Below are 15,201 nucleotides of genomic sequence, written 5' to 3' on the forward strand. Positions count from 1 at the left end.
TGCTGTCTCTGTATCATGTTTGAACATGCTTTCGTTGCAAACTTTTTTTTTTATATACTGCGCCTCTTTAACAGTGAAAAAATCAGATTTAGGTACGTGGATCTTGCCTTTCACAATATTTCCAATAGTATCCTGTACCATTTCCGTTGTTACACGAACTTGTGTTGATTTTAATTGGAGCAATGCAGTATCTAACTCATTTCTGAGTTGCATACATATTTTGTCGTTTAAATTAAGATGTTCTTTTTTTAACGACAAGTCCATTTCTACTGGCCCTATTGAGGCGATTCCACTGCCTTTATCAGCACAACCCTTTCCACTTTCTATTAGTTTACCTTGGCCGTAACAATTTCTTCGATTCTTAGAGTTATATATTGATAATTCAACCTCAGTGATCGTGAAACCTTTGTCTTTCAATCTTGACAAAATTTTTTTGTTCACCGCATGACGTAATTCTAAGAAGTTACACACTGCTTTGTCGGTTGATAATACTGCCTTTTTTGATCCCTCCTCTGACAATACTGCTTGAGCTTCAACAACAGGCGGTACGTTGTATGAAAAATCCTTCAAAGCACTTTTTACTTCACCGGAGGACATTCTTTTTTCAATTTCATAATTAATCAGTTGTTCTCTAATGCTTTGCACTTCGGTGATCACTTCTTCAATAGCTTTTACACTGTGACTCAACAAACTGTTACCTCGATTAGTTTCAACGTTTTTCAAGGTTTTCGAACTGCTTATGTCAGAATTAAATTTTTTTACAATCATATCGATCTGTGTTCTTGAATTTCCTTTCACTGTAGTTATATTTGGAGAGGAGTGAACTAAGCCAGTGCTATCTATCAAAATTAGCTTTTCATTTTTAATTTTCTGCTTCGATTCAGTTTCTTCATTACACTTATAAGGCTTGTTTTGCAGATTTTTACTGTCCTTTTCAAGGCTCAGATTAAGCAAATTCTCACCGATCTGCCGTTTCAAAAACTGACTTTTTTCTATATGTACAAACGATTTTACAGTTGATTGTTTGCCTTTGAATATTAGAGACTTTCCTTCGGTATCCCAAGTTGACTTGTCTTTGATTTGTGTTTGATCTTTGCTTTTTCTACCCCTGCGATCTGATTTTTTCCCTTCCTTTTCGCAAGAGTCAGCAGATTTAGTTTTTCGTTTCTCTATTACACGTGAGATATTATCAGTGTTATTAGTCATACTGGAACTGTGTTTGCTGTTCAATACTTTGAATTCATAATCGCAAAGTCTCGCTAGTTTCTTGCCTAACTGGTTTACAGATTTTGAATTATTTTTCAATATTAGATTCTTATTATTGCTTGTATTCATAGATACACCAATATCCTGCGCCATAATTTTTTTAATTTGATTTATTCGAGGATCTTCATTTGAACATTGGTTTGCAGTTGTCACACCTATAGACATATTGCTTTCGGTTGCAAAGTATTCCATATCGCATGGTTGGAGTGGGCCTAAATAAAGCATGTTTAATATTATATTAAACTATGTTATAAGTAGTGTCTTAGCTCTATAATATCCAGTATCTAAAGTCCACGGAGCAAATTAAATCCTAGAACTAAACATTGAGGGATAAAAATGTTGACTAGAATGAAAATTTGACAATTGTGGTAATTCGAAAATGATCTAAAAAAAATTATAACACAAAAGAGATTACGAAGTGAAGGATTAGCTGTATCGGTTATATCAATTGCTACACACAGACCTGTGTATATTTCTTCCGTCTGACAACTTCTTTCTACCAAATGAATTCCCCATTTTAACATATACATATCAAAAAATGCCTGACATAATTCAATCGGAGTTTCATTCTGATCGTAATGTCTATCTTGGAAATAAACTCTTCTAAGTCGACAATTTGGATATACAATTATTCTTTGAATAGCTTGATAGTCCGATCCATGAACATGGTTGCAAAGAGTTTGTAGATTTATTTCCAGATTATTCCAGCCTTCGTCTAATTTTAGTGGTATTTGAGTTGTGTTTGCGTGAGCCGGTTGAGGTTTTTCATGGCTATGGGTAGTCAAAGAAAATTGTCGACGATGCCTCGCCTTGTCTATGAGCTAGAGTATATCGAACAATATTACCAGTAATAAATATAAGTATATAGTTGAAGAATTGACTCCAATAAAAATTTGCAAATAATTATTATTAAATTAACTTTGTATCACAGTACTGTCGTCAGTAACTGAGAAACCATTTCGTTTCACCAACCTGAAATTCGAGTTTAAACATTAGCTCCAAGTTTTTAACAACAAGAACAAAAATTGGCAATCTAATGTTCAGGACATCCATTGGATTGGCGGGACAGGTTATATTTGTAGGTACAGGAGTTTGGTGTGGTCCCATTATTTCAATAACTTTATCATGATTTAATATCTGGTCTTCGACTCGACGAATCCTTCCATCCAGTGAAATATGCTTAGACCATAAACCAAGAGGTCTATCTCCGATGCTATACAATAATGAGACAAAACCGCAGCGTTGTGGCCTTGACATGATTGCAAGTAATTTTGTAAGGATGATTATAATCTTCAACTATATTTGCCTTCCTGTTCAAATCCTATTAAATTTTGGGACATTTCTTGCAAGTACAGTATTTAGTTATTCGCATTGGATTGTCGTAAAAGACTTTTCTTTTCCACTGTCTTTGGATTATGTGTATTTTGTACGTCATTTATATACTTTAACATATCTGTTTCTTTGTTGATGTATTTTGAAAGTCTTGCATTTCATTATCAGACATTGAGCCGAATAATTGTTTGAATTTTTATAAATTGGTACTGCATATTTTGAAAGTTCACTTTAATTGAGCATGATAGAGAAGTTACATGAGAATTTAATACATTTTAAGGGCAGATATCATTTATTTTCGGTACCGTTGGGTGTGTTTTTTCTTCCCGATCAAATGTTTCGTGAAATCCCACTATGAAATCTCAATCAAGATCCTAATTCGTTTCAACGAACGGAAATTGAGTTTCATATTTCCAAGATTTGTGAATTATATTTAGTATATTCAGTCATTCATAGTTAATCATAATTGGTCTCTGTAATTGAAAATTAGCGATCTCAAAAGGTAAGAATAATTTAGATCATTTTCAGAGCATCTGCTACATACAGTGAAAATCAATGGTGCTTGGCGACCTAAACCAAAAAGGCTGACTCTACTACTGATGACCATGCGTCTAACTACATTTTGGCAATAGATATTCGTATCTAACTTCTGGCTTCAGCCAAAGATATCCGTTGGAATAATTGAAATATGGTATACAATATAACTGCACGGAGACTGAAAAAACTAGAGCTTAACTCGTGAACGTTGGTCATGCTGTATAAAATCAGGCTTGAGGACGGCAATAGCAGGGCTTCGCTTTTCGAATATTTTTTTACTCTGCTGTTGTGCATCGCAAAGAACGACGCCACGGACAATAAGCTCGGTGCATATAGAAAAGTCCCCAGCTTCACTTAAGGCAAATAGCAAGCGCTCTTTACTGGCTCTATGCGACAGGGCGATTCGAAACGAGGTGTTAATTTCGTGCCATGGAATAGCCACGGAGGCTTATGTATGGCTGGGTTGTTGGCGTAGAGAAGAAGAAATGCCTGTCGGTTGGGACAAATACGGTCGATTTGGTGCTGTCGTAAATTTCGCGCACGGTCTCTATGGAGAGAGTAGTTCCGAGGGTCGGCTGTAGCTATGTCCATGGCTGCTAACATGGCGAAGAAAGATAGCCTGGTGGTATCCCCGTCTGTGTTGGTCTAGTCCCATCCAATAAGGTATAACAAGGGCAAGGAACTATCTCTCTCTATCCGCTCTTCTAATGGAAGAGAATGGGGAGCGCGCGGTTCAGTTACATTCACGATTTCTGTGATTGGAATGTGCGGGTCGAACGTGATTGGAGTCGGCATAGCAGAATACTATAATTTCCTACGGCTCTTCAGCTCCCCTTAGCAACGCTCCAAAGTCCATAAGGTCAGTGGGTAGTCTTTATATAACTTTACTATATGTCGATGAGTCGATGCTACAAGTAAGCCCAATGCAACTATACCTACTTTATAAAAGGCGGGAAAGATTGGTTTTGTAATTCTAATTTTAAATATTGCACTTGATTAAAACATGGCATGCGAACCTCTAATCTGTCAAACAATTTCGTGATTCCGGAACAACGAATTTTTATGATTAGTTTTAGAAGAATTATCTGAGTTTTCATTGTAAAATTGAAGATATATGGCAACGGTAAAAGGTTGAGTACCGGGCAAAATGGCCGACCAATTAAGCGTTGGATTCCAATATGTATATTTTATTTTTCACTTAGAACGTACAACTGTAGTTGAAGATAATGGTATTCATGTTTTTTTTATCCCGATGTCGACGAAAGCTACCGCCTCTGCATATTTAAAAGGCCTTTTCCAGGCTCTCTGAATTTATCGGAGCCGACAGTACCCTATCTATAAATAAAACAATCGTTCATGTATACATATGTTTTTAAAATCGACGAATGCTATTATATATTTTGTATTGAGCACTCGTTTCGGGGGAGACGCCGACGCCCGGCGCCGACGTCGTTTTTAAAGCGTCGGCGGTGTCAGAGTAATCTCACCAATCCTAGGGCTCATAAGTAAAAAAGATCGTTACAATAATCAACCCTCTCAGACGCTGGTTCGTCATAAAGATGAGCTTCTGACAAGTCCGTAGAGAAAGCAATAAAGGGGGATAAATTTTAAAGGAAACGAAAAATTCAAAGAAATAAGTAAAATGTATAAGTTATCAATATAAATGAACAGACCGTTGCCCTGTCCGGAATAATCTTTGCGTTACTATTATTAATGTATTAGTATTTTATTTTGTATATACGATAATAATAATAATAATTATTATTATTATTTTATTTTGTTTTTGAAATGGGCACGGCTGGCCGCGATTTTGATCGAGACAGAGAATGCGAACAGTGTAGAATCTGTGCAAACAACGTTTCGAAGGATGAAGGGGTGTATATTTTTTCTGAAGAAAGCAGACGACACTATCTGCAAGCAAAAATACGCAAATATTTATACGTGTTGGTGAGTCAAATTTCCTCCACCTGATGCTTGCTGTCAAGAATGGTAGAAAACGTTATTTAGTTACACGACCATAGAGTGTATCAGAGCGTATGCGTGAAATATAATTTTATGGATATGAAGTTCATTTGCTTGTTTCTCTCTTTGCTCCAGAAAGAACCTGAATCTAATGAGATGCATAAATATTTTTAGTTTCTCGTAAGTCACTCGATCAAAGTTTGCTGAAGTGAAAAAATAAGATCCCGTCGCGAAAATTATAGAATGCTAGTCAAAATATTTTGACGAATAAACGATAGCAGTATAATTTACTGATTCGGCGTCTGAAGCACTTTGCATCAGGATGAAATACTGAGTTTGTACGATATAACATCGATGGCATTCGGATTTATTTATGTAATGACGAATTATGAGATAAATACGCCAGTCCCTGCGGTCGTTTACTGAAAAATTCCCAAAAAATTCTAGGTTACGATAAATTATCGGGGAACCATTTCCCCGTGTCGTATGGAAATGTTAAAAAAATTAGCATTTTATTGATTAACTATGAGGACTCTATTGCATGACCGTTATACATATGTATATAAGCGCGCCTCTAAAATATTAGCAATAATTATAATGCCGACATTGAGGATCATTACGAAATGTACTATAGACTTCGAAATACGTGTGTATCGCATGTTTTCGCTATTTTATACGAGCGAGTTTCACAAATTATACAATAAATTATGTCGTGGACTCATTTGAAATGAGTAATACTTGAAGAATAATTAGAACAGTGACTTTTTTTAACGATAATTTGTTCTGTCCTATTAAAAAATCCAATCAATCATCACAACAAATTACATATCTGAATTATAAAAAGTCTAAACATTTTAAATATATTATTCAAAATCTCAATACATGTCCTGTTTGAGTACATATCCATTTACATCAATTTCATCAGACATTTAATATTAGGAACAGAAGTAAATTGTACATAATAATGATGAAATTAAACACTCCACATCAATATATTCTTTTTAATAAATAATGTACCTATATCAAATTTTTATTCAAGGTATCCTCCGATGATAAGTTGCCACAAATCGTTTGTTCGACATGTACGAAAAGATTGGATGGCATTCATCGGTTTGCAACAATGGCACATCGAGCCCAGGAAAAGCTAAGATTACAACTATCAGAAATAATGGAGAATGTGAAGGAAGCGGATGAAATGGCAGATGGGAAAATCAGGAATAATCCAGAGGCAACCAGAAGGCTGGAAGATCGAGGATTGCTGCATTCAATCCTTACTCAAGTGCGTCCGCCAGAAGTAATTCAGTGCTTTAAGTATTCCATCAATTTTTTTTATACATCAATTACGAAACATTTATGAGTTACTAATTATATCACCAGGTCTAATTACATACCCGGCAATTATTACGAATTAATTTATACTTTTTTGACTGCTTAGAAATTTTCTTTATGGCTAGTATTTGTCATTACTTAGGGTGCTATAGAAATATTGGCTGAAGGCGAACCACTAGAGTCAGTTTCTCTGTTATCCCATGAAGACAGCGAGCATACTCAAAGTATGGAAGAAATGGAAGTCAAAGTTGATCCCATGTTATTTTTGCAATGCGCATTGGAACAATCTGGGTCCGATGTATCTGATGTATCGGATAATGAAGACAAAGAGTCTAGAACGTCATCACCTGAGCCGCCGTCAGTTACGCACAAGTTAGTGCATCAATAATGATATGCATGTATAGATAAGCTTAGCTGTGAATAATTTACTATACATATTTAGATTGATGAAAGGCAAGCTTTTTGATTTGAAATTATGAATTTTAATTTTCTAAATTCTAAGACAATGGGTTTTTAGACAAAGTATTTTTCCTTTCTTCCAAAGTTTGTTCGAAACAGTTTGTACCGATGTAGATTTTTTGACATCTGTTTTCAAATCTGCCATTGGCAAGGAACAATTTTCAGCACTAATTCTTTTTTTTTTATGCTTTTAGGAATATTGAGATAAAACAAGAACCACCCTGTTACGACACTAAGCCATTTGAATTAATGGAGACTGACGAAGATGTATTGAACAACAGCATAAAACCTTACGAATGTACAATATGCGCTCGATCTTTTATATCTCAAATTGGACTGCAAAACCACTTGTGGTCACACTTACCCAGGGATCATAGATTTGACGGGAAACCTATACTGAGGTCACAACAAGTGTTTTCTACAAATGGAGTGTTACATACAAGTTCGGATAACAATTCGACTGGAAATTTCATATGCCCAATTTGTAGCAAACGGATATCAACAAAAGGAAATTTGAAAGTGCATTTGGAAACGCATAGGCCTAAAGGGAAGTACGGCTGTGATATATGTGGCAGAATGTGAGTACAGGTGTTTGTTTCAAGTCTCAGACTTTTTTCGTATCTTACAAGGAGAGGTTACGCAATACTAGAATTCGATCTTGAATAAATTATTTTTCACACAGTCATTAGCCAGCATACAGAGACCCTTAATTTCGATTTGGGTGGAAAAAATCGGTCGAGTAACTTTTAAGAATTTTTTTTTTTCCACTCTTTGTATTTCAACGATATCTCTTGAATGAATCAATATTTCAACTTAAAGATTGACTTAGAGCGTACTGATGTTTGAGCACACAATATACTTGAATAAGCATAAGATTAGAGCGGGAAAAATTTGTATACAGTTATCCGGTTATGCCATTTGAAAGATTTTAGTATTCATTTGTTTAATTTAACAATGACCATCACGCCCATTTATTTCAACTACCTTGGAATTTTCATATTATATAATTCACTGGAGATGACCGATGACTATTAAAAATAATAGTATAATTGATGTCACCAACTTTGCCTTGTCAATATCAGTTTGATAACATTCTTAAGCTTATAAAATATTATTATCTGGTGATAAAAGCAATCAATAGTTAATAATCAAAGTCGAGTAAACAAATCTAGTGAATAGTTGTGAAAATATTCTTGGTTCTTAAGGACGTTTTCTAATATTTGTTATCATCATTACTATATGACACATGATGTTCCTGTAATAAGCACTCTAATAACCACATTTAGTGTGTCCTTCAGAAAATTTTTCGCTTGCTAATACTTATCAACTTTTTTTTTCAGTTTCAAAACACAGTCCAATTTATTCCGTCACAAAGAGTATCACGGAGGTATTCAATTTCCGTGCAATGTTTGTGGCAGAGTATATCCAACAAATTCTACACTGCGTGCGCACAGTATAACTCATTCGGATCTGAGACCCCATGCTTGCCCGTTATGTGACAAAACGTTCAAGAGAAATCAAGACCTGAAGTTCCACATAAATCAACACACTGGTGCTAGGCCTTACCAATGTCCGTATTGTCCGAAAGCATTTGCAAGCTCTGGAAATTGTTTTTCTCATCGGAAACGAATGCATCCACGAGAAGTTCATCGAGATCGGCAAAGAGCAGCAGATTTAATGAGATGAACCTCGGAGAGCAAGTTCGAAGAATGGGTGTAATGAGGAGTCAATGAGAATGCAACTCTTCTAATAGCGGTATGACATCTTGAAGTATTTTACATACGTAACCATCAGGACTGGGCGGGCATCCAGCATACTCGGGTATCTGAATCGAACATTGAACTTGAATGAATATATACCCGTAATTCTAGCAGCGTGATACTATTTAATTATTTTGTCAAGACACTGGATAAAACAATTCCAAATCTGTTGGGTTACCTGACCTGACGAATTTGACTACCCACATACGTCTAGTAACCATAAATATTCTACTTTCAAATTATGTGGTGCTAACTATCTGTCGCATCATTGCAAAGTTTTTCCTCCAGCTTGTTCTTATTTCGTTATAGTAAATAATATAAAATGAGATACAAGTTGATATCCTTTGAGTATACAATTCAAAAATTAGTATGGAAAACTATAACAATCATTTCATAAGGATTATTGTTTAGGCATGACCATATTTTTTTGATATTTAAATATTCGCTTTATTATAAAATAGGTGTAACGCAAATTTGTAAGATTGGACATCGTAGAGATGATTTGATGACCGTGATTTATGTCAATTTCAGGCATTTAAATCTAGATATCACCAGTGTACATTATTGTGTTCAAAATGTCCACCATTTCATATGATTTGTTCAAGGCGTCTGTTAAGTTAAAATTAGATACTTTTCATTAATTCTATTATGAGGTAGTTACACACCAAAGCTTTATCAAATTAATATGTTCGTAAGCTATATGCAATGATTTCCTCAAAAATCCAAAATAAAACATACTGAATTTAAAATCAAGAGCTTACATATCGCACGGATGTAACAATTCAATAAGTACTCAATGCGCGGCCATGTCCTAATAAAATAATTAAATAGTGTCAATTTTTTGTCAATCAGCTTCCTTAAAGTGCAACACCTATGTTTGAAATGCAGAGTACCACATGATCGTGCCTGTAAGGGGAATTCAAGTTTATGATCAAGAAATTTCATTGCATAAAATATAATGAGATCGTGAATGCAGTGTAAGTTAGTATTCTAGTCATCATGTTTGAAATGAAATTTACACACATAGGTATGTAGGTAGTCGAAGATATATAATACAGTATTTTGTCTATGTGTAGGATTAAACCAATTTAGTAGGTGAAGTAGCGTAGGGGGAACAAGAAAAGTGATTTTATACAACGTACGAAAACTCTACATGTATGAAGAATTGTCGAAAGCTATTTTCTAGTTTGTGACGGTTTAATACAAAGCATATATGTAGATATGTCATTCGGTGTTAAGACTGTATACGAAAAGTGTGTGTCAAATTAGATTAAATAAGAATGTAGGTAGTTACCGTCTAAGATACGTTAATTTCATGTCATGAAAAATATATTTAGACACGTATATTGATAGTATTACAATTTAAGAAAGGAATTAAAGGGCCTACTTAGAATCGTATTGCAGCTCGTATCATTATTCTTATAAGAAAACTAATATTAATGAATGTTAAATGAAGTCTGAATAGTGTTAGGAAACCAATTTTCGACTAGATATTTGTGTACTGTAGAAATATAGATCATATAGAACGTGCTTCCGTGCAATATACCTTAGGACGTTTTTAAAAAAAATCCTAAATTTTTTAAACTCCTTCTGCCATTTATTATAGATTTAGTTCGCCGCTCTACAATATAAAAGTTAAATGACGTCGAAAACACAGTAAAAAGAATCCAATGTCCGAAAACTCGTCGTTTCCGTAAGCTTCCAAAATTTTTGGATCTTGTATGTTTTTTTTTTTTTGCTGCAGTTTCATAATTTCTTTTAAGGGGGAAAGCCACTGTGATGGCCGAAAAAATTACCGATTTTTAAGAATTTTTTGCAGAGGGATATCTAATTAATAAAGGGATCGAATTGATGGTGTTTTACTACGTGTATATTAAACTTATTTTATATAAATTATTATTAAAAAATATTTAAAATTAACCAAAACCACCTTTTGCCGAGATATCAATGCCACGATGGGGAGGGGAAATTTTTTTTATTAGTCGTTAAGTTAAGACCCATATCTTTGTTAATTTTAAATATAATTCAATAAAAATTTACATAAAACAAGTTTAATATACACGTCATACAATACCAATAATTCAATTCCGTTATTAATTGGTTAAGTCTGTGAAAAAAATTCTTAAGCATCGGTTATTTTTTCGGCCGTCGCAGTGGCTTTCCCCCTTAATTCAAAAGTTTTATTCATTGAGAGTACAGAAACCAATTCGTAACTTCAGGTTGAACGTAATAGATTTGAGGGACATTCAGTAAAGAGAAGAAACTTGCACCTCTTCTTGAAATATCTGTAATATATATATATGTATAAAATTACTAAACACGTAGCGAAGATAATTTGAAGTGACTAATAATTGATGAACCTGATGCGTAATCTTACATTAATCTTATCGCTGAATAGTGCTATACCAGCTAATTGATTATGTGGCTAGTGAGACGTTCTAATATAGTTTAAATAAAAATGGGTATCTACACATTTTGCAAATACTTTTCGCACGCGCTGAATTTGCCAAAAAACTAACAGCCGACAGTGCAGTCGAATGAAACAAGGAGTATTAGGCGAGTTTTGCAAAGTGAATAAATTAAAAGAAATTCGAGAACTTTGTAAGCAATGACGATGAGAAATAGTTCGTAATTTACGACTAATCAATCAGTGTTCAGCGTAATTTAATCAATTTTGGTACGCCTTGAAGTGGTTAAAATTTCAATACGATTGATTGGAAATACTATAAATGAGTATATAAATCCTTGAAAAAACAGGCTTCACACCGTTGGAACTTGTAATTGATCAATCGGAAAGACAGGGATTTTATCTTTTGAGTAATGTAAGAACGTAATGTGATAAATATACAAATTTTGGTACACACTGCAGGATCCTCCGATTTTTATGATCGTTTGACGAATTTGAAGATAACAATGGGGACTATTTTACTACCTTAAAATAGTGAGTAAATTGCCGATCCCGTTCCACGTGTAACTCATGTGAATTGACATCATATTATTAAAACCGAAAATAGAACTGTAGAATCAACATGTACCACACAATATTATACACTGAGTATTATACAAAAATAAATCATACCACACACATCGGAGTGAATGAATAGTTTTTCTGCAGTTTCATTATAAATTTGTGTAGTTCTTACGTAACTTCATCTTTCACTTTCCATCTCTTATCTACCAATTTGCTTTTAGAAGAGCGTTGAATCGGGCCCTGATCGCCGGTCGGGCGCGCGCCTTCGGCGGCGCTGCGGTATTTCCCCCCCCCCCCCCCCCCCCCTATTCTGTTTCGGCCAGCGCGGTCGGCGCTCAGTCTTATCAAGATATCAGCGCGACGCGCACGTGCGACGTGCGAGCTGTGCATGATTTTGAGTTCGAAATGATATCCCATATAAAAAATAATTTCTGGATAATTTCTTCGTCGTTGTAAAAATTGTTATTTCAAAATCAATTTTCGTCAAACCTCTATGTACGTTTGTAATATCATGATTGACCGATTTCTGTACGCATTCCACAGTGTATTCCTTACAACTGCACATAGGAGTTTAGCCTCGAGTTTTACAAAGAATTGGTTTGTTCGAAAATAATAATTACGTCGACGATGAAGAAAAAACCAGAACTAACTTTTGATGTGAGTATTTCGTAGTTAAAATCATATGCAGGAAAATCAGCACCCTTCTATAATAGCAAACATATGTGATGAGTGTAGAATTTCGCTTGCTGGTTCCCTTAAAGATGAATCGGCCGGACGTCTGATTCAAAAGTTCGGCAAACTGAAAAAACATTTAAAAAATTTGCTGCGGGATTGTTCGTATCGATGATACCGAACCCGACTGAAACAACCTCTCTATTATGTAATATAGAAATTGATCTGAGCAAATTCGAAGCTAATATATCAACCATTTTATTTTAATTTTAATATTTTTTACATTAAAACTCCGTAACAGAAGTTGGGATTATTTTTTACGAATTTTAATATCTAACAACTTTATTACAAATTACTTTTTGATTGGTAAAATCTTACACATCGAATACCAGTTGAAAATAATTTTTTAACGATTATTTTCACAACCCCATTCTATACACAATTCTGAACAAAACCATGGCACTCCAATATATTTTCATTTGACGCAAAAATAAACGAATCGCATGAATTCTAAGAATTTACTATTCCGATTTCGTAAAATTGATGTCATTTTTCTATGTGGAGTGTGACCTTGCCCCATAGCAGGCCACGATACGAGTGAGGAAGAGGTCATCTGGGGTAGTATAATGGCTGTACTCTGCTATCAAACCACCCTTGGATATAGCCCCCAGGTTTGGGACATCCTTTTGTAGGGCCAGTAAATGGCCGTGGGCATCTGTATCTGGCAGTCGATATGGGCCATCCGCGTAAGTTTATTGTCAAGGATGACTTCCAGGTAGCATACCTCTGTAGAGAGGATCAATCCCGACCCAAAGATTTCGATGTGCCCCAGCACGAGGCTGCGTTTCCTGGTAAAAAGTACCACATCGGTTTTTTAGGATTGATCCTGAGCGATTGACGATGAGATGTGCACCAATTTTATACAGAGTCAAGTGCCTTCTGCATATTACTTTTCACGGAAGAAAAGTGGTCGCTTACGACGATTAAAGCCACGTCATCAGCATAGCCCACCGTTAATTGTCATCCTCGTCATGTCGAGCCCCGTAAGGAGTCCGTCTGCGACCAGGGTCCAGGGGATACAACGCCGCTTTGCGGTCATCCCCTGTCTACATGCGCCCTGACCTCGGTGCCCCCAAGACTAGCCACGACGATCCTGGTTTGTATCATCTGTCTGACCCAATGAACTACCCATTAGCGCTTATACTGAACCTTATGGCAGTTTCGCGGATTGCGTCAAAGGCGTTGTTATAAAACACGTTTCTTCTACGTCGATGAACAGTTGACTACATTAATTACACCGGTTTTACAATTTTCATAAATTTCAGACATGTTCAAAAATATTATGTGACATCTGATTTACATGTAACATAATGGTGAGGAAAAACTGAGCGAAACATGATATGATTTCCACACGTAACACTCGACCATTAGAGGTCCATACAGAAGTAAATGTTCCGTGTGGGTAAGATGGCGGTGTACATTAATAATGGGTAGAAAGGACGTCCATTCTAAAGATAAATGTCTTTTTCACGAAATCTATGAGGTCTCTAATGGAGATTATAATAGGCCTACACGCTATGATTATGTTGGTATGATTATGTCGATTAATGATAATTAATACGCACGTGTAGCTGGATTCACTATGTCATAATATGGAAGTATACTTGCTTTATTAAGCATTATTCGACATAATCATATCATAATCACACCAACATAATCATAGCGTGTAGATTAGAGATCGGTGTGGATATCTAGTAGAGTTCTACCAGGTTCTACTACGTGTATAGCAAGCGGACATTCGGATCTGTAATAGAACTCTATTGTATTTCATTTCGGTTGAAATGGCTGTCTAATAGATCAAGTATTGCATATCCATCATGGATAGCATGGTACGCCGATGGGAGGTAAATTTTCAGTGTGGGATTCATGTAAATTATATTCCCTACAAAACTACAACTATTGCACACTTCAAAACCGTGCTTGAATGGTTATAAAAATGTTACTTTCTGATTTCTGTATATTCACGGCAACACTTATACGCGTATATTTATAATGTTCCTCCAATGTAAAATAAAAACGTCACTATATATATATATTAGTTGCCTCCCTAAAGCGTTTAAGCAATATTGTAAGTATCTGAAGATTGGGGTAAAAATTGAATTCAGTTTATACATATATCACGTATATTATCAATTGTGGCTTATTAGAATTTTCGATTCTATTATTTACATTCAATATTTATCAAACACTTGGCTTTGCCAAAATTTCATATCGATTATAAGAAAGATTAGAATTTTTGTTACAGCTCAGAGCCATATGTTCATTTTTTTAGAACGAATCAAACTGATAACATGCTTTATATCAAACTGATAAAAGTATTTATGTATACTCATGCAACGTAATAGATTATCCGTTTCTACGATGCTACGCTATTGAAATTTCAAACGTCCACCACATTTTTTTGAAGTGCGATAATAGCTGTGATTAATGCCCTAGAAAACACATTAAATTTGTAGGAGGTTGGTAAGTTGAAAAGTCAGATATCAGTATTTCATTATAGATTGAGTTAAGATCCTAAAAGAATCTAATATATTCGGTCGATTATTATTCAGAAGATTGTTCGCCACGATCCCACTGGGACGCTTTTTTATGACGTTACTAAATATCTTATTCATCAATATTGTACTGATATTAAGTTTCAACAACAAACAGATATTTCGAAATGGCAAGTGAAAATATTATTTCACTCAATTAGTGAAAAATAGTTTTTCAAATAAAAGAAATCAAACTGATCTGATCAGTAAAAAAATAATTCGATCGAATGAGGAAATTAATGTCATTTCTTTCTAAGTATACTTTATGCAAAAAAAGTTGCGAATTTAACAAATACGTGGTCAATATCTATTCCGTTTA

The 15,201-nt window shown here is 34.9% G+C and overlaps 1 protein-coding gene and 1 long non-coding RNA gene across 6 annotated transcripts; both read left to right on the plus strand.

Annotated features, from left to right (window-relative positions):
- The first annotated feature begins 4,558 nt into the window (after positions 1-4,558).
- Positions 4,559-11,737, plus strand: LOC107226255 (zinc finger protein 16). 5 transcript variants are annotated; one of them, XR_006904161.1, is made up of 6 exons: positions 4,559-5,082; positions 6,137-6,391; positions 6,569-6,798; positions 7,080-7,463; positions 8,226-8,640; positions 9,498-11,737. XR_006904161.1 is itself a non-coding variant. In XM_046738889.1 (5 exons), exons 1-5 carry the CDS (start codon positions 4,924-4,926, stop codon positions 8,569-8,571), a joined length of 1,374 nt encoding a protein of 457 aa, XP_046594845.1. In that variant the 5' UTR covers positions 4,560-4,923; the 3' UTR covers positions 8,572-11,737. The 5 variants fall into 5 exon arrangements, 4 of the variants coding, with proteins under 4 accessions (XP_046594845.1, XP_015522499.1, XP_046594847.1 ...); XM_046738889.1 differs by having other exon boundaries at positions 4,560-5,082; positions 8,226-11,737; XM_015667013.2 differs by having other exon boundaries at positions 4,561-5,082; positions 6,137-6,376; positions 8,226-11,737.
- A 238-nt stretch (positions 11,738-11,975) lies between these two features.
- LOC124293863 lies at positions 11,976-13,784 on the plus strand. The gene is made up of 3 exons (XR_006903734.1): positions 11,976-12,273; positions 12,853-13,034; positions 13,167-13,784. It is a non-coding gene; the product is annotated as an uncharacterized LOC124293863 (long non-coding RNA).
- Positions 13,785-15,201: the final 1,417 nt, after the last annotated feature.

This window comes from Neodiprion lecontei, chromosome 4, assembly GCF_021901455.1.
Source record: "Neodiprion lecontei isolate iyNeoLeco1 chromosome 4, iyNeoLeco1.1, whole genome shotgun sequence".
Classification (NCBI taxonomy): domain Eukaryota; kingdom Metazoa; phylum Arthropoda; class Insecta; order Hymenoptera; family Diprionidae; genus Neodiprion; species Neodiprion lecontei.